Source organism: Carcharhinus amblyrhynchos, chromosome 17, assembly GCF_965287045.1.
Source record: "Carcharhinus amblyrhynchos chromosome 17, sCarAmb.v2.hapA, whole genome shotgun sequence".
Lineage (NCBI taxonomy): Eukaryota > Metazoa > Chordata > Chondrichthyes > Carcharhiniformes > Carcharhinidae > Carcharhinus > Carcharhinus amblyrhynchos.
In genome coordinates, this window is record NC_137340.1 from 10,110,684 (window position 1) to 10,138,224 (window position 27,541).

The 27,541-nt window shown below is 41.4% G+C and overlaps 1 protein-coding gene across 11 annotated transcripts in view; it reads left to right on the forward strand.

The window, feature by feature from the left end:
• The window catches only part of pcdh15b (protocadherin-related 15b), a 1,349,261-nt gene that overhangs the window by 884,237 nt on the left and 437,483 nt on the right, over positions 1–27,541 (forward strand). For all 11 annotated transcript variants that reach the window (XM_080205457.1, XM_080205459.1, XM_080205466.1 and 8 more), the window contains one exon: positions 8,543–8,713. In XM_080205457.1, the coding sequence (XP_080061583.1) occupies positions 8,543–8,713 (171 nt within the window). The remainder of the gene's footprint in view (positions 1–8,542; positions 8,714–27,541) is intronic.

Genomic DNA, 27,541 nt, shown 5'->3' on the forward strand with positions numbered 1-27,541 from the left:
GAATGCCCGATTAGTTGCCTCTGCCCACTAGGCAAGACATAACTGGGAATTTAAAAAATGGAAACCAGGCTAGAAGGCAATAAACTTTTGAATGTAAGTCTTAAAGCAAAACCTGAAGAAATTCAATTACACTGGAGCCTCATCCCAAAAAAAACAGATGGTGAGAAAACTGAACTTGGAAAATGAAAAAAGACTGTTAGACAATTACAATATAAATTTTTATGGAATGCAAAAATGAGTGTAATTACACATATTTCTCTTGATACCTTGAAAGCAATGTAAATGTATATATATCATTAAGATCTTATTTGTTTCCATTATGGTGGAGATGTATTATGCCCTGTAAAGGCATGCCATGTTTATAAGTTTCATTATGGACTCAGTGTTTGTATAGAGTTTCTGGAGCTGTCTTTTATTTAAAATGGATACTGATGAGATGTTAAAATAGTCGCCAAGGGGCAGGTGATCTTTGCAACTTCAACACAGGCGATTGAAGCTTCTGGAATGTTTCTAATTGCATTGTTTTGGTTGGGGGCCTTCTTGTGGAATGTCAAGGCAAATGCAATCTGTAGAATTCGCACTTACTACTGTTTGGGGATTTATGCAAAACACAGGTCAAAACTCCATGCCTCTAAGTTAGATCCCTAACAATAAAGGCTGGTCATAAATCAATTTTCCTGAGCGAAAATGAACAACTCACCCATTTTGTTCATTGTACAGCAATGGATTTCAGCTCAGCCACTCTGAGTGGCCATGTGACTGAAACAGGCTGGAGATAACAAGTTTTTATCTGAAGACCCAAAAAGACCTTGGCAGTCTGCAGAAAACACTGAAAGAGATAGCAACGGCAGCAAAAGGCTGTGTCATCTTTGCCTTTAGGGGAATATAATGTTTCCTCAGCTTCACCTCCTCAGATGGAGTAGGTTTGTAATGAAAATGGATTTCTAAGGTTCATGAATATCTTTATTTATTTCTAATATGTATTTTGGTGATATACTTGGCACTGATAAATATATAGGAACATTTTTAATCACTTTCATTTGATAGTGTTGACTTTTCAGCACAAGATCAGAGAACCTGAAGCACAAGAAATAGTAGTAGGAGTAGTCCATATGGTTTGTCAAGCCTGCTGTGCCATACAGTGGCTGACCTTGGGCTTCATTTCATTTCCTCGCCCCCTCCCACTCCCCATATCCTTCAGTTCCCTGCGAGGCTACCCCTGCCTTACATTTATCCAATGTTGGAAGATCCACAATCCTCTGAAGTAGAGAATTCTAAAGATCCACAATCCTGAGTGAAATAATTTCTCCTCATCTCAGTCTTGAAATATTGACCCTCTATCCTGTTACCATTCCACCATGTTTTAGATTGCCAAACCAGTGGAAACATCTTATCAATTTCTCCCTTATCAAACAACCTCAAGAGATTTTTCTAAGTTTCAGTGAGGACACCTCATTATTCTAAACGCCAGAGAATATAAGTTTAATTTACTCAACCTCTCATCGCTGCCTCATCCCAGGGATCAATCAAGTGAATCTTCATTGTAAGGCCTCCAATGCAAGTATATATTTTCTTAAAAGTGGTGATCAAAACTGCATACAGTATTCCAGATGTGATCTTACCAAAACCCTGCACAACTCTGCCAAGACCTATTTATTCTGTGCTCTAATCCACTTGCAATGAAGACCAACCTTCTATTTGCCTCCTTAATTGCTTGCTGCACTTGCACGCAAACATTCTGCATTCCTTTAACAAAAATGCCGCAAACCCTTTTGAACATTAACACTTGTAAGTTTCACAACTTTAAAATAAAATTCTCCTTTCTATTCTTACAACCAAAGTGAATAATGTCACACTTCTCCACATTATAGTACATCTGCCAGCTTGTTGTCCATTGACTGAATCTGTCTGTATCTTTTTGCAGCCTCTTTTTATCCTCCCCGCAGTTTACCTTCCCACCTAGCTTGGTATTGTCATCAAACTTAGATATATTACTGTCTGTCTCTTCAACTTAGGCTCTAATGTAAATTGTAAATACGTGAGGCTCTGCCACTGATCATAGAATCCCGACTTAGAATCGTATCCTTGATCATCAACATGAAAAAGCCTCATCAATGTCCGCTCTCTCCTTTCTATCCATTGACCAATCCTCTACACGTCCTAAAATACTAATACCAGCTCTCTGAATGAATTTTCCCATATTATTTCAAAGTGTCAAGCTCCACAGCTACATAAATCAGTTTTCACTCCAGATCTTGAGCCCCTCGGAGAAGAAAGAAACTGTGGGCAGGATTTACGTCTTCACCCTGGCAGGACCGGTTCCACAGAAATTGGGATGCCATCTCTAAAGTGACACCGAATTGCCCCCAGCACCTCTCCGTCCTCCACACAAAGTACGTATTATGACCCCTTGCACAAGCATTGGGGCCCCCGACCTTCCCAGAGCACAAGTGACAGGACTCCCACATCCCCCACAGCATAAGTGATGGCCGTCTCACCGCCGCCTCCCCCCACCCCACCCCACCCCCCAGCAAGAATCTGGGCAACTGCTCACCCCCATTCCCCCATCACTGCATTCTTCGGGGTTTCTCCTGCCTGCAGAAATTTGCCCCCTCCTCGATGAATCGCAGGGGAACTCCTCCCATGGAACCGCCCAGAGGGCCCACACCTGGCACTTCACCAGATCAGGCTGGCACTGCCAGGTTAAAGCAAAATACTGCAGGAATCTGAAACAAAAGCAGAAAATGCTGGAAAGCCTCAGCAGGCCTGACAGCATCTGTGGGGAGAGAATAGAGCCAATGTTTCGAGCTCTGACAAAGGGTCACCTAGACAAGAAATGTTGGCTCTATTCTCTCCCCACAGATGCTGTCAGACCTGCTGAGATTTTCCAGCACTTTCTGTTTTTGTGGCACTATGACAGATAGTGAAATTTGAATTCAGTAAAAATCTGGAGTTAAATGTCTAAGGATCACCACAGAACTGTTGTCAGTTGTCATAAAATCCATCTGGTGCACTAATGTCCTTTTGGGAAGGAAATCTGCCATCCTTATCTGGTCAAGCCTACATGTGATTGCAGACTCACAGCAATGAGGTTGTCTCTTAACTGCCCTGAAGGATGGACAATAAATGCTGACTCAGTCTGTAACACTCACATCTCATGAACAAATAAAATAATTTTCCAACTAATCTTCGTCATCTCTCCTGTCAGATCCATGTAATTGGCTTTAAGTTTAAGATTCTTGTTTGTAATTTGAACATGTCACCTCTAAACTTAACGTGGAAAATTCAACAGTATTAAAATCACTATTTTCTAGATAATCTTTTACCACAATGTTAGAAATTATCCCTGAAGATTGCTCCAGAACTTGTTGTGCCCCTAGCCAAGCTGTCCCAGTACAGCTATAACCCTGGTATCTACCGGGCAATGTCCTGTACATAAGAAACAGGACAATTCCAACCTGGCCAAATACTGTCCCATCAGTCTACTCTCGATCATCAGTAAAGTGATAGAAATGGTCATCAAAAGCGCTATCTTGTGGCACTTCCTCAGCAGTCACCTGCTCAGCGACGCTCAGTTTCATTCTGCCGGTGTCACTCGGCTCCTGACCTCATTCCAGTTGTAGTTCAAACAGGGACAAAAGAGCTTGAATGCCAGAGACGAGGTGAGAGTTACTGCCCTTGATATCAAGGCAGCATTTGACCGAGTAGACATCAAGGAGCCCTAGCAAAACTGGAGTCAATGAGAATCAAAGGGAAAAGCCTTTGCTGGTTGGTGTCATACCTGGCACAAAGGAAGATGGTTGTGGTAGTTGGAGGTCAGCCATCGAGCTCCAGGACATCACTGCAGGGTAGTGCCCTGAGTCCAACTTTTTAAAAATCCATTTGTAGGATGTGGGCATGGTTGGTTAGGCCAGCATTTATTGCCCATACCTAGTTGACCTTCAGAAGGTGATGGTGAGATGCCTCCTTGAACCGCTGCCAACCCTGAAGTGTAGGTACACCTACAGTGCCATTAGGGAGGGAGTTCCAGGGTTTTGATCCAGCGATAGTGAAGGAACTGCAAAATATTCTCAAGTCAGGGTGGTGGATGACTTGGGTTGGAACCTCCGAGTGGTGTTGTTCTCAGGTATCTGTTGCTCTTGTCCTTCTAAATGGGAGTGGACGTGGGTTTGGAAGGTGCTGAATAAAAAGAGTACTAAATCTGAGATAGATTTATCCTTAGTCAGCTCCACAATGCATTGCACCAACAAGCTGTCACAAAAATATTCTACAAACTCTTCTTGTAGGCCACTCTTGCCAATTTGATTGTCCCAGCCTATATGAGGATTAAAGTCTCCCACAAGTATTACAGTGCCTTTGTTACAAACTCCAATAATTTCTTGTTTAATGCTTTGCCCAATGGTATAACTACTGTTAGAGCACCTCTCAGTTACCTCCATCTGTGCTTTCTGTCTCTTGTTATTCCTAATCTCCACCCATACCGATTCTACTTCATGATCTTCTGAGGCCAGTTCCTTTCTCTGTATTGTCCTTTTGTCATCCTTTACCTTCAAGGAAAGCCCTGTTCCTTTGTCATTCTGTCTGTCTTTCCTGAATATTTTGTACTCTGGGATATTTGTTTCCACCCTTGATCGCCTTGAAACCATCTTTCTGTAAAGACGATTAAATATAAATCATTTATCCATATTTGTGCCAGTAGTTTACCTGTCTTTTTCTGGATTCTTCACTATATTCAAAAATAACCTTAATTTCAATTTTTAATTTTAATTCTCTGCTATGTACAAATTTTGTTAAACCTTGTCCTTTCTCCACTTATCAAAATCCACGTTGTTATACTGTTCTGATGCCTTGACTTTTCTCTTTGGATTTCTAAACCTCCCTTTATCTAGACCCTCCCCTAACTCAGTTCGTTTAAAAACCCTGTCAACAGCCCTGGTTATAAGATTGACCAAGACACTGGTCCCAGCTAAATTCAAGTGGAGTCCATCCCAATGGGATAACTCACTCTTCCCTGAACAGTGACGTCAGGGCTCTATGAATCAAAACCTCTTATCTCTGCACCACTGTTGAAGCCATGTGTTAGTTCTGTGTCCAGTTGACCCAATGCCAGTTTGCACATGGCTTGGGTAATTATTAAGAGATGGGTACCTTTGATGTTCTGCATTTTAATTTGGCCTCTAACTCCTCAAATTCTCTTTTGTTTGTTCCCCACTTGGACGTTTCCAGCCGTGGCAGTGGTTTGCTATTGGCCACCACCAGGATCTTCCAATTCTGTTGAAGTCAATGGCCATTTGCGTTGCTTGCCGGCCACACCATGAGGGGGGCGTCGCGTTTGGTGGGACCGGAAGATCCTACCACCGGGAAGGGCCAGAAAATCCTCCCCATTACTCATTCACTAGTTAGCTCAATTTTCTGCGATCGTTATTATCACACTTTACTTTCAGCTGATTGACAGATAACAGCCAATCCAGGCAGCTCTGTCTTCAACTAGGCTATTCAACTAACAATGTTTGAAAGTAATTTAAACTTAAGAAGAGCTGACCAGAACCTACCACCTGAATCAAATTCTCAACTGCTCACTCAACCGACATCTCAGACAGGTCTCTTGTCTACCCACCTGTTACTCCAAAATTAGGTTCACCTCAAATCGAATTTTCACGGACTTTTGGAGTCTAAAAAGCATTGCACAAGACGGTCAAAATGCATTAATTTTACTGGTGAGTTGATCTAATTTGTTTATAGGCTTTTGAGGAGGCTTTAAAAAGCAAACTGGGCCTTTTGGGTGCAAGAAATCCAATCAGTATGTTTTAAAAGCGTTTGAATATATAGGAAACTCACAACTGTACATCAGTATCACTTGCAAATAGGTTTGTATGTTGTTTATAAGTCATTTTCAGCCATTCAGGATTGGGCTTCTCAAAGGTGGCAGACTAGACTGTCTAAAAAGGCTTACTTTGTGTAAGAACCCAATTTTCAATTGTAGTAATCAACCTGCACAAAGTTACCATTCTCATATATCGTATTTTTAAGCACAATTAAATCCTAAGACTTTGCCTGTTTGTCCTGTTTCACATTCGAAGACATGCTAATGAGTTAGATCAGAAGTTTGAAGGGGTAAAAAGCACTTCTAATACCACAGTCATTGCGGGTAAAATTTGCACCTGGATTTTGTCCAAAGTGAAATCTAATATATCAAGCAAAGCAGGGAAGAAAAAACGTATCATCTGCGTGACTCATCTGCTTCTGAACTAAAATATGCAATCGGGAAATTTGAGCAGAATGAACATGCAATGAATGACAGTTCATCAAAGTGGGATATACATAAATATTAAAAATCTTATATCAACATGCATTTCTTGACTCAGACTTTTCTATTATAAATTGTTGTATGCACATTTATAATAGAAGCTGCCTCTGTAAACTCTTAATTATGCTCTCATGCAGTGTTGTGGCACTGTAGTATCTCAGTTTTATATCTCCCATTTCCTGAGCCTGTACTGCAGAAAAATGGTTGTTTTCTATTTCCCTGCTCCCCAAGCTACTATTTTGTTATTTAGTTATGAATAATATCAAATCAAAGTATTCATCAAAAGTAAGGACAGATGAACATTACGCTCTTTCACTAACCTCCTTGGATCTGCAGATTACACTTGGTCTTCAATTCCCATCTATAGTGTCATTGGAGATGGGGCTGAACTACTGCATCACACGGTGGTACAATGGTTAAACTGCTACCTCACAGCGCCAGGGACCTGAGTTCGATTCCTGGCTTGGGTCACTCTCTGTGCGACGACTGCATGTTCTCTCCGTGTCTGCGTTGGTTTTATCCGGGTGCTTTGGTTTCCTCCCACAGTCTGAAAGACATGCTGGTTAGGTGCATCAGCCACGCGAAGAATTCTCTCTGTGTACCTGAACACGCACCAGAGGAGTGTGGCCATGAGGGTATTTTTACAGTACTTCACTGCAGTGTTAATGTAAGCCTATTTGTAACACTGATAAGTAAACTTTAAACAAAGGCAAAGAATTGTCACAGCAAACGATTAAATTTTGTGTCAGAATTGTCAACCTTGAGCTAATGCCCAAAGTGAGACTGCGCTTGGGTATGAGGTTAGCAGAGGATCTGTATATTGGCTGTGATTGGGCTTGGACTGCAGTAGTCTTCTCTGAGATCTCACAGAAATTGCAGCACAGATACTACCAGTAAATGCTGATATTTATCCTTCACATAAGAAAGCCCTTGTAATCTGGCCTGTTTCAGCATTGCTCCATTCTCCTTTCCCTCAACAAGTTCTAAATAATTGTTGAATGTTACCATGGTCTCTGCTTTAATTGCTATTTTTGGTTGTGCAATTCAAAATCCAACAAACGTTTCCTCTACTTTCCATCTTGAAGATGGATACAGGTACTATGATTTGTCTGTCTGAGTGAGGCTAGTGGACCAATGTACTTTCCTGGATCTACAGTTGTGCATGTGTTTGTGGTGCTAGTAAACACACAGGTTACCTCTTCTTTCTTCTATCAACAAAATATATTAGCTGCTCTTGGAATTAAAATCAATAAGACGAGCAAAGCCATGTGATAATCTTGAAAACTTTGATGACTTTGATATAGGGTGAGGGTGAGGAAGAGGAGAAATTCTAAAGATAGGACATTAGGCATAAATATATAATAAATATTTATATTTTGTTTGGAACCTCACTGAAAAGGGTGATGCATTTCCACTATGTGGGTAGATCCAGAAACTGAGGAAAACTGTAAATCTTTGGAGGCTTGCTGGAGGGTGAGAAGAGAATTCAAGTCCAAATTTTGGCCAGAAATTGGAGCTGAATTTTCAAATTCAATTCAATTCAATTCAAAGCCTGATGTTGTTTAAGAATATAGCTTTTGGATGCTCAGGGAGATTCCAAAAAACTATTGTGATGCACGCACAGCAACTCCATAGTTACAACAAACCGTGCATGTATAATGTGGATGATTGCTAGGTTTAGTCGGGCGAGGACTACCATGGCAACTGTATGAAATATGATTTCAGCTTTGGTTCTCTTTGTTTTGTAGCATCTGATTGATTGTGATTTGGTCATTTTTCTTTGTATCAACCAACAAAAACAGTCTAGGGAACAGGAAAAAACAAAGACTAGAATTTTCAAATCAGGAAGAGAAAATTATAGACACATCTGATGCAACAGACAGGTGAAACTAGGCAGCACACACTGATGCAAATACTCTCCCACAATTAAATGATTATAACATCAGCTTATCAACATTTGCTAGAGCTGTTCTAGCTAATAATTAAGGACAATAATATTGCATTGAGAAGAACAAATATGCCAGTGTGGAACTTGCTACCACAAAGAATAGTTGAAGTGCGTTTAAAAGGAAGTTAAATGGGTATGCAAGGGAAAATGAAATAAAACAATATGATGATAGGGGTAGATGACGTAGGGAGGGGAGAAGCTTGTATGGAGCATTATGACTGGCATAGACCATTGTGCTGAATGTCATTATTTTGTAACACATTCAGATTTTCTTGATCAATTTGTAGGACCGTGCTCCAAATCCAAGTAATAGAAGAACCAGCACAACAACACTGACTGTAGATGTACTTGATGGAGATGACCTTGGCCCAAAGTTCCTCCCATGTGAATTGGTCAATAATACAAGGGATTGTCGGCCTCTTACATACAAGGCCAATTTACCTGAGCTCACCGATCCAGTAAGTGTGCATTATACGTAGTTGCACCTTGTCTATTGTTTGTACCTTGTCTATACTTGCTGCATAATATTACTATGTCAAAATGTGGAGGATTGCTTTGAATACTTTAATGTAAATGAATTATTGAGATGATGCATGCTTGATTGCATGAGTCTTAATGAATCAATGTTTCCCTCACAATGGATAACTTTTTACCACACAATTATTCTCAGCAAAGTTTTTGCTCCCAAGTTGTAAAATGTTTGATTAAGATAACCTTTATCTGCACGTAATATCTTTAACCATTAACATGCAAATACATAATCTGTCATTGATTGGTATTTTTGAAAGGGCAGTAATGATGTACAGTGCTTCCATTTAAGCAATAACCATTGATAGCTTCTACGTCAATGTCCCGATGCACAGCAAGAGCAGGTAGCAGAAACATTCGCACCACAAAGATCGCAAAGTCATGAACCAGGGATGTACCGTCCCGCTCTGTACGGTCTCTGCATGCACTAGAAAGGATTATGGCAGAAAATTCTGACTATCTATGCCAGGAAGAAAGCTCCTGCCAATATCCACAAATTGAAAACGTATCAAATCAAGGGAGAATTTCTACAACAGAATCACTGGAACTTGAGTTTCCAAATCATGCACCTCTTCTCAAAGTAATGTCACAATATTTCTTGATTTAACCTCTTTGACTTTGTCGTAACTTCTCTCTTGGAGTCTAGGCTTCAAGTAACCCTGTTATTCAGAATGAAATAGATCAAGAGAAAATGAAACCCTTGTTACCTTGATCCTATTAGCTTTTCAATAATCCTTTCGCTGACTTTGATGATTATTTCTAATGCCTAAGTTGAACAACTTTAGGAATTCCAAATCACCGCAGTCCACAATGGACAGAAATATTAATTAAGCTGTCTGTCTTTGGCTTTCTTTTACTTAAGTCCTGCTGGACACTCAGAAGTACAGAGAAGTTGTTAGTTGATAAGTTAAGCTTGTAGCTATCTAAATGCTGATCAACTGCACTGTTTTAGGGACTTGTTTTGCATATTTATATTAATATTCCTGAAACTAGCATTTACTAGGAATATGCAATATTCCACATTCATTATGATCTTGGCTGATCGTCAAATTCACTATCTTGATTTGCCCCCCCACCCCTCCACGTATCCCTTGATCCTTCTAGCCCCAAGAGCTATGTCTAATTTATTTTTCAAATCAGGCAATGTTTTGGCCTCGTCAACTCTCTATGGTAGTGAATTCCACACACTCACACTTCCTATGCTGGAGATTATTAGTAGATCAGATATTTAGTTTCCTGTTGTATTAGTAACAGGTGTCATCTGGAAAACATGCGCATGGTAAATCCTTGGTATTGGCTACTTTTGGTCTTTTGAAAAAAAACTAATACATATTTATTTGGTGATGGCCATTGAAGGAAACAATGCAAAGTACTCCTTATTTGCAGTGGGCGAGTCAAATATCTGGCAATCTCTGAGCATGCATTCTGTTCATGTTAGTCATGCAGTGTATCATTGTACAGGATCTAGAAATAACTTCAGAACAAATTTCTCAAGCCCTCACCAATGGAGTTGCAGTTCAAACTAAAAATGAAAAGTTAGTAAAATAGAAAATACTGGAAATACTCAGCAGGCAAAGCAGCATGGGTCAACGACCTTTTCTCAGATCTAGAAAAGTGAAGAGACAGCAGGTTTTAAACAAATACAGAGACGTGGAGGGGGAGAGGGGGAAAAAAACAAAAGAGCAGGTCCGTGATAGTGTGGAAGATAAAAAATCAAATTAAATGACAAGGCAAAAGAAGATGGGAATAGAACAAGAAAAGTAACAGAAGATGGGCTGATATGGTGTAAACAGGAGTAACAAAATTATTATCAACTGCTACTGTCTCAAAAATTGGAGCAGTGGTTATGTTTTTTTATTCAATCGTGGGACATGGGTATCGTTGGCAGGTCAGCATTTATTGTCCATTCCTAGTTGCCCAGGAAAAGGTAGTGGTGAGCTGTTTTCTTGAAATGCTACAGTTCTCGTGCTGATCTACAGTGCCAATAGGGAAGGAATTCCAGGACTTTGACCCAGAGACTGTGATGGAACAAAAGTCAGGATTGTGAGTGGCTTGGAGGGGGACTTGCAGATGGTAGTGTTCCCATGCGTCTGCTGTCCTTGTCTTCTAGATGGAAGTGGCCATGGATTTGGAAGGTGCTGTCCAAGAATTTTTGGTGAATTTCTGCAGTGCATCTCATAGTTAGTATGCACTGATGCTATTGAGCGTTGGTGGTGGAGGGAGTGGTTGTTTGTGGATGTGGTACCAATCAAGCAGGCTGCTTTGTCCTGGTTGATGTCAAGCTTCTTGAGTGTTGTTGGAGCTGCACCTATCCAGGCAAGTGGGGAGTATTCCATCACACCCCTAACTTTTGTCTTGTAGCTGTTGGACAGGCCTTGGGGATCAGTTGGTGAGTTACTCTCTGCAGTATTCCTAGCCTTTGACCTGCTCTAGGAGCCACTGGGTTTATGTGAAGAGTCCAGTTGAGTTTCTGGTCAATGGTAACCCCAAGAATGTTGACAGTGTGGTATTCAGCGATGGTAATACCATTGAATGTCAAGGGCCGGTGGTTTGAGTGTCTCTGATTGGTGATGGTCGTTGCCTGGCATTTGTGTAGTGTAAATGTTACTTTCCATTTGTCAGCCCAAGCCTGGATATGTCCAGATCTTGTTGCATTTGAACATGGACTGCTTCAGTATCTGAGGAGTCACGAATGGTGCTAAACATTATGCAATCATCAACAAATATCCCCACTTCTGATCTTATAATGGAAGGAAGCAGCTGAAGATTGTTGGGCCTAGAACAGTACCCGACTGACTCGTGCAGAAATGTCCTGGAGCTGAGACGACTAAAACTCCCCCACCCCCCTAGAGCCACAACCAACTTCCTATGCGCCAGGTATGACCCCAACTAGCGGAGAGTTTACCCCCTGATATCCATTGATTGTAGTTGTGCTAGGATTCCTTGATGCCACACGCGGTCAAATGTGGCCTTGTTGTCAAGACCTTTCACTCCCACCTCACCTCTGGCATTCAGCTCTTTCACATCTGAAATTGTTGAGTTTAGTGTTGAGATTGGAAGACTGAAAAGTGCCTAATTGAATGAAAAGATGTTTTTCTTTGCACTTATGTTGTATTTCATTAGAACAGCAAAGGAGGCTAAGGTCAGAATGAGGGAGTGAGGGAGAATTAAAGTGATAGGTGACCAGACACTGGCATATTAAAGAGGTATATTCTGTCAAGGGGTCACCCAATCTTTGTTTGGTCTCCCCAGAATAAAAGAGACTGCATTATGAGCAGCAAAAACAGTATACGAAGTTGACTGAAAATACAAATAAGTATAATTAAGGACAACTAAATTGCTGTTTTCCTTGAATGTAGTGTTTGGGGCCCTGGATGGTGGGAAAGAATGAGGAAAAAGGGCATTTGTTGAAAGTCTTATTTGGAAAGGGAGGGTGTGTTGTGGGTGATGGAAGGGTGGACCAAGGTGTTATGGAGGAAATAGTCCTTTTGGAATACTGAAAGGGTTGGCAGAAAAAGGGGAAAACAATTTGTGGTGGTATTATGTTGGAAGTAGCAGAAATCATAGAAACCCTACAGTACAGAAAGAGGCCAATTGGCCTATCAACTCTGCACCAACCACAATCCCACCCAGTCCCTACCCCCATATCCCTACATATTTACCCACTAATCCCTCTAACCTACACATCTCAGGACACTAAGGGCAATTTTTAGCATGGTCAATCAACCTAACCCGCACATCTTTGGACTGTGGGAGGAAACCGGAGCAACCAGAGGAAACCCACGCAGACACGAGAAAAATGCACAAACTCCACACAGACAGTGACCCAAGCCGGGAGTTGAACCCAGGTCCCTGGAGCTGTGAAGCAGCAGTGCTAACCACTGTGCTACCGTGCCTCCCGGTGAGATGGCAGAGGACGATCTGTTGAATGCAGAAGATGGTAGGATGGAAGGCGAGGACAAGGGAACCAAATCATGGTTCTTGAAGGAAAAGGAAGGGTGGAGGGCAGATGTGTAGGAAACGGAATGGACACGGTTACGGGTCCTGCACAAACCACAGTAGTGGGAAATTCTTGGTTGAGGAAAATGGAAGACAAAGGAAGCACTTGAAAGTGGCCTTGTCAGAACAGATGTGACAGAAACAAACAATTAGGAAAATGAATGGAGGAGACTAATGGAATAAAAAGATTAACTAAACATTGGAAACAAAAAGCAAATTGCTCACATGCTAGAGAAAAACAATTATAATACAAATCTTGTTTCTAAAAGAAAATCAAAACTGAACAAAGAACAATTATTAATCATTGATTTATTTGAAAAACTCCAATGTCAACCACAATGATATCCTTAGTAATTGGCAATGGCAATAGTCCACAATGTTAGCCAGAAACACAAATGAAATTAAATTGTTATTGACTGCTTGACCCTTAATCCACTGATTTTTTTTTTAACTTCATATGCAAAGTAAATGATTACTCACTGTTCCTTATTCTGTAATTTCTGCTGTAATCTATCATTATATACATGATTACTGTCAGAATCATCAGTATCAGATAGGACTGTTTTGTATTTGCAGTGCGGATAAAATTTATATTAGGCAGATTGCATTTTTGATTAATGTCCATTTGTAAGTGGAGGAATTGGATGGGATGCGATTGTGATGAGGAACACTTGGGTGAAATGTATTTAACGACTGAAATTTTTCAGCTGCACAAAGTTTCATAGAATCCCTACAATGCAGAAGGAGGCCATTCGAGTCTGCACTGATCATAATCCCATCCAGCCCATAGCCCCGCATATTTAGCCTGTTAGTCCCTGTGACTAAGGGTCAATTTAGTGTGGTCAATCAACCTAACTTGCACATCTTTGGACTGTGCGAGGAAACTGGAGCACCCGAAAGAAATGCATGCAGACACGGGGAGAATGTGCAAACTTCACACAGACAGTGACCCAATCCAGGAATTGAACCCAGGTTCCTGGCGCTGTAAGGCAGCAGTGCTAATCACCGTGTTGTTTTCAGCATAGAGTATTGCAATATAATGCAGCTGTAACTGAATCACATGAAATATTATTGGCCCCCTTATTTGAGTTGCAGATCTATATTGAACCCTGTGAATTGGGTATTGTTGAGAGGGAAAAGGAACATTCCTCAGATTCCACTGGCAAAGGGGAACAACATTATTCAGCTTACAGAGTCATAGAGGTCTCCAGTATGGAAACAGGCCCTTCAGCCCAACTTGTCCCTGCCTCCTTTTTTTTTAAAACCCCTAAACTAATCCCAATTGCCGCATTTGGCCCATATCTCTCTATACCCATCGTACTCATCTAACTACCTAAATGCTTTTCAAAAGATAAAATTGTACCCGCCTCGACTACTGCCTCTGGCAGCTTGATCCAGGCACTCACAACCCTCTATGTGAAAAAATTTCCACTCTGGACATGTTTTTGTACCTCTCTACTCTCACCTTAAACCTATGCCCTCTAGTTTTGGGAAAATATATTGACTATTTACCTTGTCTATGCCCCTCATTATTTTCTAAGGTCACTCCTCAGCCTCCCATGCTCCAGAGAAAAAAGTCCCAGTCTATTCAGCCTCTCCTTATAACTCAATCTATCAAGTCCCGGTAGCACCTAGTAAATCTTTTCCGCACTCTTTCTAGTTTAATAGTATCCTTTCTGTAATAGCGTGGGCAGAATTGCATACAGTGTTCCAAGTGTGGCCTTACTTCAACAAGACGTCCCAACTCCTGTATTTAATGTAGTGACTGATTGAAACCATCATGCTGAATGCCTTTTTCACCACTCTGTCCACCTGTGACTCTGCTTTCAAGCAGCTATGAACATGTACCCCTAGATCTCTTTGTTCTGTAACTCTTCCCAGTGCCCTACCATTAACTGACTAAGTCCTGCCCTGGTTCAATCTATCAAAATGCATCACCTTGCATTTGTCTAAATTAAACTCCATCTGCCATTCGTCAGCCCACTGGCCCAATTGATCAAGATCCCATTGCAATTGGAAATAACTTTCTTCACTATCCTCTATGCCACCAATCTTGGTGTCATCTGCAAACTCACTAAACATGTCCTCTATTTTCTCATCCAAATCATTCACATAAATAACAATTAACAGTGGGCCCAACACTGACCCCTGAGGCACATCGCTGGTCACAAGCCTCCAGTTTGAAAAACAACTCTCTACAACTATCCTCTGGCTTCTGTCAATGCTGGCATCTCCACATTCTGTCAAGAAGCCAATTTTCTTTCCATTTAGATACCCTCACCCTGGATCCTATGAGATCTTTATGCAACAACCTACCATCCGGTACCTTGTTAATGGCCTTACTAAAGTCTGTGTAGACAACATCAATTGCACTGTCCTCTTCAAAAACTCAATTAAATTTGTGAAACATGATTTTCTACTCACAAAGCCATGCTGACTGTCCCTAACCAGTCCTTGCATTTCTAAATGCCTGTAGATCCTGTCTTTCAAAATACCTTCAAACAATTTACGCACCATAGATATGAGGCTCACTGGCCTGGAGTTCCCAAGGCTTTCCCTGGTGTAACAGGTGTATTATGTTGATCAAGCTGCAGTGCACCCCCTCAAATCTTGGTATATCTTTAGTGAATTGAGCACCTTACCCCAGGTGCTCTCGGACCAAGGCTTGGTACATCTGAAGCATCACTTGCTCATTTTTGTACTCCAACCCCCGAGATGAAGACCAATGTTCCACTTGCCTTTTTGATAGTTGGTTAGATAGACGAGAGGTTTTCTCCTGCCTGAGACCTTTATTATGCTCACAAGGGATGAAAATGAATCAAGGATTCAGAAACTTTGAACTAAAACATGTAAAAATGGTAATTATCAAAAGAGATAAAAGTTTACAGTCCACTTTGCTCTGAAAATGTAGTTTGCTCTGAAAACTTCAGTTTGAAGCCAGCTGAAAATTTAGCAACACAAGTAACATAATGTAATTATTCTATTGAACAAATCTTTCTTCACAAACTACATCTTTTCACTCTATTGACTATATAGCATTGTAAAAATTCTCAAAACAACATTTTCTGAGAGGGACATGAATCCATTTGAGTTACTTGGCTACGGCTTGAAATATTGCTTTTGCCTTCATAACTGTTTGTCTTCTGTAAATGCCTTAGTGCCTACTGACTGGGTGCTGCCAAGTTCCATTCCAGAAAGTATTGCCTCCTTTTGGTCAGAGGTAACAGTTCATGATTTTCCTTTATGAATCTAATGAACATTACAAGCCCCACTCCCTTGTACTCCACTCAGAAAAGGCAAAACATTGTGAGATTAACCTACTTTTTGGACATGCAGAAACTTGAAACTAATGTAAGCCATTCATTTTTAGACATTTTCAGTGATAAATATGCAAATAATTATAATAAAATTATTGTCTTCTAGTTTTCATACACTAAAATCAGCCTTGCATTTGCTGTTCCTTACTCAGTTAATCTGTTCAGTGTTAAGCATCAAAACTCAATTATTTTCAGGCATTACTTGAGGACTACCTTTATTCTAAATTATTTCCATTCTGTCCTGGAGAGTCACCATTGACCTGAAATATTAGCTCTGTGATTTTTCTGCACAGAAGCTGTCTGATCTGTTGAATGTTTCCAGCACTCCCCGTTTTCATTTCAGTATTGTGGGTAGTATGCGTGGGTGTCCTCCAGGTGCTCTGCTTTCCTCCCACAGTCCAAAGATGTGCCGGTTAGGTTGATTGGCTATGCTAAGTTGACCGTAGATGCATCGGTTAGAGGGGATCAGTGGGTAAAATATGTAGCAATTCGGGGTAGGGCCTAGGTAGGATTGTGGTCGGTGCTGACTCGATGGGCAGAAAGGCCTCTCTCTGTACTGTAGGGTTTCTATGATTTCTATTCCAACATATACAGCGTTTTTGATTTGGTCCAAATTCTTACATGGGTAAGGTACAGCTCTCTCCAACATCTTCTTGTGTTATATAACCTTTGACTTGCCACAAGCAATGCCAGGGGAGATTTTAAAAGATGCGGTGATTTACTACAAGATCTGTCTCACTTCATTAATGAATACTTCATTTGCCATGCTGGTCCCACTGAGGCGAATGACTTGAACCAAAAAATTTCACAATATCAAATACAAAGTAGAAGTGTTACAAGGGGATGGTTACAATAAGATTTTACAGAACTGAAATACCATTAAGAGGCTCAGATATTATCACAAGCTGTAAAGTAAAGTTTATAACTATTACAACTTATCTGAACCCAGTGATAGTAAAAGCAATTTGTAGCCTATTGGCATGGTGGCAAAGGCAGTTACCTTCACAACTTGTACAGTCCTCTATTTCCTTCTGAATCATTAATGTTGTGGAATTTTGTAACTTATTTTTATATCCTCAACTGGTTCTGCTTCATTGTCCTGTTTGAGTTTGGATTTACTGCTCCAGATAACATGATATATGATACAGTTGTACTGTTTCTTGCCTCACTGCAAATTGATTTCTGTTTCATCGCAATGCAAGATGAGCATTCAGGATTTTGATACAATAACATACTTGCACGAACTGGAACTATACTCAATTTGCCAATTTCTAGTGCAAGTTCGAGAGACAGGGACCTCTGAAGCACAAGCAAAGGCAATCAAGTTTTTCATAACCAGGTCATTACTGACCTGCCCTCCCAAGGGCAGCATGATGGCACAGTGGTGCCACCATGCCGCTTCACAGCACCACAGACCTGGGTTCAGTTCTTGGCTTGGGTCACTGCCTCAGCTGAGTCTGCACATTTTCCCCATGTCTGGATGGGTTTCTTCCCACAGTTTGAAAGACGTGCTGTTTGGTGCATTGGCTATGCTGAATTCTCCTTCAGTGTACCCAAACAGGCACCAGAGTGTGGCGACTGGGTGACGTGGGTGATCGGCCAAGAATTCCTCCTCGCCCAATATTCAGTTACCAGATGCCCTGGCTTCAGGTGACTGGCAATTGACAATCAATTCTCAGTGTCCGACCAATCACCAAGTTAGTTGGAAACCAAACTGATACGTAACTGTAGCATATATCATGTTATTTGGAGCAGTAAATCCAAACTCAAACAGGACAATGAAGCGGAACCAGTCGAGGACGTAAAAATGAGTTGCAAAATTCCACAATATTTATAATTCAGAAGGAAATAGAGGAATGTACAAGTTGTGAAGGTAACTGCCTTTGCCACCGTGCCACTAGGCTGTAGGTTGCTTTTGCTCTCACTAGGTTCAGATAAATTGTAATTGTTATAAACTTTACAATAACTAAAGTCAATAACTAAATAACGTTTGCTGCTCTCTATATGTAAGTGTTGCCATTTAGAGAATGAACTTCAGGGGACGATCTTCCATGACAAGATTTTATGACTCTCACCCAATCTTATCACCTCGCCTAGCCAAATGTCGGGCAGGATGAAATTGTAAGATCGCAACCAGACAAAATTTTCAATTGCTGGTTTTGCTGCTGAATTTAATTTGCCCTCCTCCTTTAGTTAGATTATTTCTTCCAATTTCATCCTCAACACTTCCAAATTTTAGGAGGTGCGAAAGTATGAAACAGAGATCGTTTAGTGTCTGCTATTCCTTTCTCTCTAGTTCACTACTTTCCCTATGATGTGAGAATCTAATGCATGAAAGTGGAACATTTTTGTACATAAGGTAGCTTTTGTGAATTTGTATTCCAGATACAGAACCCCGTCAATTTTAGTAATCAGGTACAGAGGTCAGTAGATCCCACAGGATTTTCTATAATTTAATTTTGATAAATGGAAATTAGTGCAGGGCCAAGAATTCCTGATATGCATTCCTAGTGGACAAAGCTTGGTGCCGGGAGTAAAAGATTATAAATTCCACACTTTTATGTGCATATTTTAAAAAAAGGAATACATATACAACCCAGAGTGCTCCTGGTTATGGTTTCTCACTACAGGCAAAGGGTTGATGAATTTTAAAAGAGTATATATGAACTTTGAGTTACTTATTGCATAAAAACATTGGCCAACTGCATATTAATATTCAGAATACAAAGACTGTAAATCCAACAGCACAATGACAAAACTGTCATGTTTAAAATCAGATTTAAGGTGTGTTTATATTTACAGGTAATATCCTTATTGTTGTTTTAATTCGCTGATAGATTTGCAATGTTGCATGAATTAATCTTTGTGTGACAATATTATAGTCTGGTAAACCCTTCCTGTGCAATTTCTCTTTCTCACATGTTCTGTCCAGTGCACGCACACACTGTGGTTTATCCATTGCAAATGAAAGAGTAATAATGTATTTGATTCCCCAGTTTAACTCTCCTTATGATAATGAATGATATTTACAATTTAACGTCAAATGTTAGGAGTGAAAAATTGGGAAATCATTTTCTTTTAGTTGTAAATGGTTGACTTGAATACATTGGGCATAATTTAGGTTATCTGTCTTTAATGTTGCAGACTGTAAGATGCATTTCATTGTGTTGCCTTTTGCTGGTGTTATTTTAGAAAATGGCACTGCCTGAATATGTTCTTAACATTTTGGGGAAAAAAAATGAAATGACAGGGTGTATTTTAAGTATGAAAATCATGAAGATTTGAATTTACAAGTTGTTAGTTCCAGAACAGCAGGTCGAACACTGAGAATGCTGACATTGATTAATGGACGCAGTGAGCAGTGGAAATGTAAATGTGTCGGTTCAGAAGAAGTGCACCTCAAACACAACCAATTAGAATAAGCCAAAAGAAAAATATTGATAAATTGAACTTGATAACCTCCTGATCCTGGTTTGAATTATTTTGGTGCTGTATCTAATGATTGCACATGTAATGTCAACTGAAAAGCCAATCCTGAAAATTGGTAAGGTTGCTCATTTTTTCTTAGATTCATTCCCTCTGCTTTCTGCTGAATGTCCTGTGACTCCTTACTTTTCCATATTCTACGGTGATGGATGACCTCCTCAGACTCATCCAAGAGGCTGTTTATCATGTTATTTGCTGAGACAATAAGTGTTACTACGCTTATTCAAATGTGAGGTACTAGCACTGATCAGAAAAACAAATTGTTAAGATCACTAACAAGGATGACATTTTTTTTTGCTCATCCCAGGTTTATTTATTTTATTTATTAGCACAAGTAGGCTTACATTTATGCTGCAAGTTACTGTGAAAACCCCTAGTCACCACACTCCGCCACCTGTTTGGGTACACTGAGGGAGAATTTAGCACCTAACCCGCACATCTTTGGACTATGGGAGGAAACCGGAGCACCCAGAGGAAATTCATGCAGACATGGGGAGAACATGCAAACCCACACAGACAGTGACCAAGCCGGGAATTGAACCCGGGTCCCTGATGCTGTGAGGCAGCAGTACTACTCACTGTGCTGCCCTGATTGCTCTAGTTGTAAGATGTTTTTCTTGGATCATTTCAATTTCTGCGGTTCAGTGCGACTGAGTGGCTTCCCAGATAATTTCATTGAGTTACTAAAAGTGAACTAGTGTTTTTTCACAGCTACCTGACAGCTTTGTAGCTTGTGGAATCGAAATTCAATTAATTAATAAATCAAGAATAAAAAGCTTGTATTAGCAATAACGATCGCAAACCTGCCATGTAGTTCCCCAATGTTCTTCAGGGAAGGAAGTTCTGTTCTAAGCTGGTGTGGCCTGCATTTGACTCCAGATCCACAGTAATGTGCTTGACTCTTCACTATCCTCTGAAGTGGCCTAGCAAAGCATTCAGTTGTATGAAAATGCTACAGAAGAGTCAAATAAGAATAAAACTGGATGGACAATCCAGCATTCACCTAGCTACCAGAAACGAAAAGGGCACACTCTGCTCTGTTGACCCTGCAAAATCTGCCTCACTACCATCTGGGCACCTGTAATGTTGTCTCATGGAGTAAGTCAAGCAACAGCCTGTCTCAAAATTCATATACACAGTTTTAAGAATCTATTAAAATCCATCAACTCTACACCTGTAGTAAGAAACTATACCAGGAATACTCTGGTTATCTGACATGTCATACCTACAAAATTGTAACTTAATGTCCTGACACCATCACCTTCATTCCTGGAGCCCTGTGTCACTGGCAGGAAAGAACCACCAGATGTATTCATGCAGCTTTGCACAACCAGGAGGGATGTTCCTGGGAATCCTCAACACTGAGACTGGATCAGTTCAGGGAAACTTCCTGCTGGTCTCTGAACTGACGAATTAGTTCTCCTCCATTATGAACAATACATGATAGAACAGGAACACTGTGTATTTTGGATGGAGTGCTTCAATGCCTATTATTAAGAGTGCCTTGGTATTATCAATGCTGACTGAGCTGACCAAGTCCTGAAGGACATACCTTCCAGATTTGATCTGCAAAGCTGCAAGGAGAACTGAAGGAAGGAAATGAAGATTTTTACCTCATCTTCACCAATTTATTTGCGCAGATGCATCTGCCCGTGAAAGTATTGTTCAGAGTGACTACACCAGTCCTTGTGGAGATGAAGTCCTGTCTTTGTACAGAGGTTATCCTCCAAAGTATTGTGTGATGCACCTTGTTACATCGGATAGATCCTCTCAACATCTACTGTCAAGCCCCCTCAGCTTCTTGTATGTTTCAGTAATATCATCCCTCATTCTTGCAAATTTTAATAGTTATGAGCCCAATCTACTCAACCTTTCCTCATAAGACAATATTTTCATTCCAGGAATTAGCCCAGTGAACCTTCTCTGAATGGCTTCCAATGCAAGTATATCCGTCTTTAAGGAACAAGGCCAAAACTGTACACAGTACTTCAGGTGTGGTCTTACCAATACACTGTACACATGTAGTAAGATTTTCCTGCTTTATACTCCATCAATAAGCTGTGCCTGTAAAGGGAATGTAATACTAAATAGCCATGCAAAAATGAGGAGGAACTATTTCTCGCAGAGGGTGGTAAATTTGTGGAATTTGCTGCCTCAATGAGGTGCAGTCTGAATCATTGGTTTCAAGAAGGAGCTGCATATATTTCTAATAAAAAAAGAGAGGTGGGGAGGTGGATTTGAGGCAGGAGAGAGATCAGCCATGATCTGACTGAATGGATGATCGGGTTTGAAGGGATGAATTTGCCTACTTCTGCTCCTAATTCCCATGTTTTTAATCTCAAGGCAGGTTTAAATTTGAACTAGTACTAGGAAAATTGGTTAGGTTAAACATGCCAATGGAAGATATTGATCCCTACTGATGATAAAAATCTGAGCTAAAACAATGTTTGATACGATACGATCTAAGAAGATCCATCAAAGATGTCAAAAGACAATACCGGACCAAGCTAGAGTCTCAGGCTAGCCATGATCACCCCCGCTGACTGGCAAGGTCTGCAAGGCATAACAAGATGAAGGGATGTAAAATCGCTGGCTCCAACGCACCCTTCCCTGATGAGCTCAATGCATTCTACCCCCGTTTTGAGCAAGAGGTCAGTGAGAACGTGCTCTCCACCCTGGAAAGCCCTGGATGAACCTGTATCTAGGGTCACCTTTGCAGATGACAGAGCAGCTTTCTTGAAGGTCAACCTCTGGAAAGCAACTGGTCCGGATGAGGTACCCAGACGTGCAGTCAGATCCTGCATGGATCAGCTGGCAGAGGTATTCACAAATATCTTCAACCTCTCTTTACAACAACCTGAGGTCCCTATCTGTTTCAAGATGATGACCATCATCCCAGTATCTAAGAAAAACTAAGCAGCGTGCCTTAATGACTATCGGCTGGTGGCTCTGACATCCATCATTATAAAGTGCTTTGAAAAATTAATCATGGTATGATTCAGTTCCAGACTCCTGGACTGACTGGATCCACTACAGTTTGCCTACTGCAGCACCAGGTCCACAGCAAACACCGTTTCCCTGGCCCTGCAATCAACCCTGGAACACCGAGATAACAAGGACACCTACATTAGACTCCGATTTATTGACTACATCTAAGCCTTCAACACTGTTATTCCCATGAAACTCATCTCCAAACTCAGTGGCCTAGGCCTTGGCATCTCCCTCTGCGACTGGATCCTGAACTTCCTAACTCACAGATCACAATCAATAAGGACAGACAACAACACCTCCCCCACGATCATCCTTAACACTTGTGCCCCACAAGGCTGTATTCTCAGCCCCCTACTATTCTACTTACACATCTATGATTGTACGGCCAAATTCCCCTCCAATTTGATTATTGACTCCTGTTTTGCTTGGGCACCTTGATGTCACTCTTGGTCTCCTGCTGCCTTGATGTCAAGGGCAGTCACACCCACCTTGTCTCTGGTGTTCAGCTACTTTGTCCCAGTCTGTAAAGAGGTCTGGAGCTGAGTGGATGTGGCAGAACTCAAATTGAGCATCAGTGAGCAAGTTATTGCTGAGTAAGAGCCACATGATAGCACTGGCATCAACCCCTTTTGTCACTTTGCTAATGTGTCCACCCTTCTGATTACTGGGGCCTGCCTGCATAGCCTGGCATATTTCAATAATTTTATACTGTCCTTTGTGGGTGCTTCAACATGGAAGACCCTCCACTTCTCTGCAGCCTTAGCAGAGGCCAGTTCTATCAGTGCCACTACCAAGGCTGCCAGTCAAGCTATTGATCCTCCGATTTGGCCAGTAAGTTGGAAAGATAGGCCACTATTCTTAACTGGATGGAGTTCGTGGTTATGGGGAAGGGATAATGAACTGGATTCAGTCTTCAGCCATAGGATGTCAAACCAGAGTAAGTGACCAAAGGATGCAAAAACGTCTATTATTGTGAGAAGTATCATATGCTGGAAATGTCAGGTAGTCTCTTGTCGTTTTGTACTTTGGTCACATTTAATCACTCATCTTATAGAGACATATAAGATAATGAAAGGGATGGATAGGATAGAGGTAGAGAGATTCTTCCCGCTCAGAAAGGACAGCAGGACTAGAGGGCACAGCCTCAAGATAAGGGGGGTGCAGTTTAGAACGGAGTTGAGGAGGAACTTCTTCACTCAAAGGGTGGTGAATCTCTGGAATTCTCTGCCCGTTGATGTGGTGGAGGCTCCCTCGCTAAATATATTTAAGACACGGGTGGATAGGTTTTTGGTAGGCAAGGGAATTAAGTGTTATGGGGAGAGGGCGGGAAAGTGGAACTGAGCCACTTCAGATCAACCATGATCTTATTGAGTGGTGGGGCAGGCTCTAAGGGCTAGATGGCCTACTCCTGCTTCTATTTATGTTCTCATGATTAAACTCATCATGTTGGGTTTGCATCACTCGGGAGAATGTAGGTGCACGTTAAAAAGCGCTCGACACTGTGTGATTTGAGCTGTTAATGAACTGTTCTGAAGCAACATGGATACCAGAAACGTGTTCATCTTTATATACTGTTATGTAGTTGAAACAATGATAAGTTAATCTGTATCTTTCAGTATGATTCACAACTTCTAAACGTACAAAAATCACCAATCAAGGAAAGACCAAGAAAAGTTCATCAAGTCTGCCTTGCAGTATGGTGGCTGCAGTATCATGAACAAGGACCTCCTCAGCCTCCCCACACAGAGTTGTGTAATCTCCTGGGAGAGGCAAATAAAAAGACCCAGGCCTCAACATGGAAAAACAATGACTGAAACAACTTCACCATGAACTCCTCACAGGGGATAGTTTTCAATCACTGCACCACCCAGCCAGCAGGGCGCTGAGCTAAGTAGGCACTACAGGAGCCAGGAGATTCTACGTTGAATGAGTGCTGCATGTGACTGAAGGTGACAACTTGGCAGCTCAGCAAGCTAGTCCTTGATGAAGGCAGCTGAGGGAGAAATGGAAAATAATATTTGTTTTCTCTCTCTCTCTCTCTCCCTGTGGTGGGACAGTCAATCAGAAACATATCATAGGCTCAACAATGACAGCGTGGATCCATACTGCTCACAACCAAAAGTTGTATTTAGTTCTGGACAGTTAACCAGTGATCATGTTTCCACCCAGAGTGGTGGGAGGCATACATCAGCGAGAGTTTTACTGACATCCTGCAGATTCCACCATCAGGACAAAATCTGGATGAATGACAGAATTACAGAGGGGAATTTACCAGCATCGGCCAGTTAAGAGGCTGCCATCAACCCCATCACCAATTACAGATGGTGACTTGCCTTTCCAAGCAACTGGCTCAATCAGAGGGGCAACAGCTTGGCAGCCTTGGCAGTGTCACCAAGAGGGCTCCTGAGGTTGCAAAGAGAGGTAGATCCATGCTGAAGCATTCCACCCTCCCCCCTCCCCGCCCCCCAACTCCCAAACAGTGGGAAGAAATGTTTCAAATGTGCCAAGCCAGGCAGGCAGGCCAAGGTAATCGGACAGGCAAACCCTCCAACAGTGTGTCAGGACCACTGGGGTGTCCAATGCAACCGAAAGGCCCTTAGTGAAACGTGAAGCTCCTGAGAAGGATGGTGCCCTTCTAGGAAGCTGCAAGGAGGCTGTCTTGCCATACCTCATGCTCTTCTTACATATCGGGGTAGTTGGAGAAGCTGAGGGAGTGGGGGGCTCTTATGTTGCTGTTAGAATGCTAGCAGGACATAAAATGGTCGTTGGTAGACCAATTAACCTGGCTAGTTTGGCTTCCCCTGTCCTGCTGCTGTTTCTACTTCGGAGAATAGCTTTGTGACAATGGAAAAACATCTCTCGATGCTTTTTGCTGCCATTTTACCAGCACTCCCACTTCCTAGCCAATCTCCAGGGGGATGATAAAATTCTGGCCATGATTTTTTTTTAAATTTTACGTTATGAAGAGTAATAGATGTATCTCATTGTGAGACTTCCTTCCGTTTATTCATCAATTTCAAGTAAAGTCGACTTTCTTTTAGTTTCAGACTGGCCTTGACTCAATTGTTTTCAAACTACCTTTGAACAGTCAAGAGAAGAGACAGAGTGGGGTTTTATGGTCTCCTCATTCGTCCCGAAACTGTAAAATCCCGCCCGAGGTCTCCTGCTACGATTCTCGTGGAAGGCGGGGTGGTAAAATTGTGGCCGTAGTACCAAGTACCAAATCATAATATCCAGTTCAGATGAGGCATTTGTTATAATGTTCTTTAAATCATACTATTATTTAGCTAGCAGTTGGGTGCATGTGTATTACATGTACCAAGGAATTTTGAGATTTGTAACAAGGATCTGACTGAATACCTAGTGAAAAAATTACAGGACATAATTTGTGAAGCTGAACTGTTGCAAAGCCTTACCTGAAGAGGGCACAGATTGAGAAATTTGAAGGTAAATTATCCGGTCCTACCCACTGCGGGAATATCATGGACGAGATGGATAATTTGATAGACCAGTTAAAGATCCATTGACCTCTGGCAGGAATTTCCAGTCTTGGAATGGGCATGATCAGAAAATCTTGTCCTTGGTGAAGAAATGTGCCCGCTCAGTTTGCAGCATTCCAATTTTCTAATGATTCAGTTTCATTCAAGCTTGCTGTACAGAATTTGCTATGCTGAAAAAAAGTGATACGCAAATTAACTGTTTCCTCGAATCCTACCTTTGTATCCTAGCATTCAGCTAGGTTTTTTAATTATCTGCCCACATTATCTAGATGCTGCAGAGATGAGTTCATTAATACTCCCTGGCGCCTTTCTGCATCACCTTGGACTAATTCTATCCCATCTGTTTTGCAATGTTCCCAATTGAATTGCAAAGTTCTAAATGCATCCTTTGTTTTTAACCACACAGTCTGAAGCAGTCATCTACAAATGTGATAAACATGCAGTTAGTTTTAGACTCTCATTTATCTAACTAAGAAGCAACATCTCTCCTCCCCCGTGCAACAAAACAATTAGTACCTTCTGTTTCCTTACCATTAACCATCTGAACATCCAATCATGTAGCCAAAGCTGCAATCCTACGACTTTCAGTTTACTTCGCTGGCTTAGAAGGTTGTGGGTTTGAACCCCACTCTAGAGGCTTGCACACAAAGTCTAGGTGGACACTCCAGTGCAGTATGAACAGAGTGCTGCAGTGCCAAAGATGCTATGTTTCAGATAAGGTACGAACCCAAGCTGTCACCTTCCCTGACCAGTGTAAGATTCTATGGCATTGTTTTGAAGAATGGCAGGTGCCCTGACCAATATATACACTTCAGTCAGTATCACTGAAACAGATCATTTTCACATTGATCTTTGTGTGTGTAAATTGGCTGCAGACAGGTTTTTTTTTCAAAAAAGCAGTCACTAAACTTCAAAGGTGCTTCATTGGCTGTGAAGCTGTTTGAGGCATTCTGAGGTCATGAAAGTTTCTGTATAAATGTTTGCTCTAGCAGTCCCAGCAATGCCAGAACTCAATAGTGGGTGCCAAGAGACTGCAAGGCATTCAAAGGATGAAGAGGGCATGGCTACTGTGTTATGTAAGCTTAAGGCCTGGTGTGGGAACAGTGGAGATTGTGGAGGGTAGGTCGTGCCTTACTAACCTTGTTGAGTTTTTTGAGAAAGTGACTAAAGAGGTGGATGGGGGTAAGGCAGTTGACGTGGTATATATGGACTTTAGTAAGGTGTTTGATAAGGTTCACCATGGAAGGCTTCTGCAGAAAATGCAGATGTATGGGATTGAGGGTGATTTAGGAAATTGGATCAGGAATTGGCTGGTGGATAGGAGACAGAAGGTGGTGGTTGATGGTAAGTATTCGTCATGGAGTTCAGTTACGAGTGGTGTGCCTCAGGGATCTGTTTTGGGGCCACTGCTGTTTGTAATTTTTATAAATGATCTGGATGAGGGTATAGTTGGGTGGACTAGTAA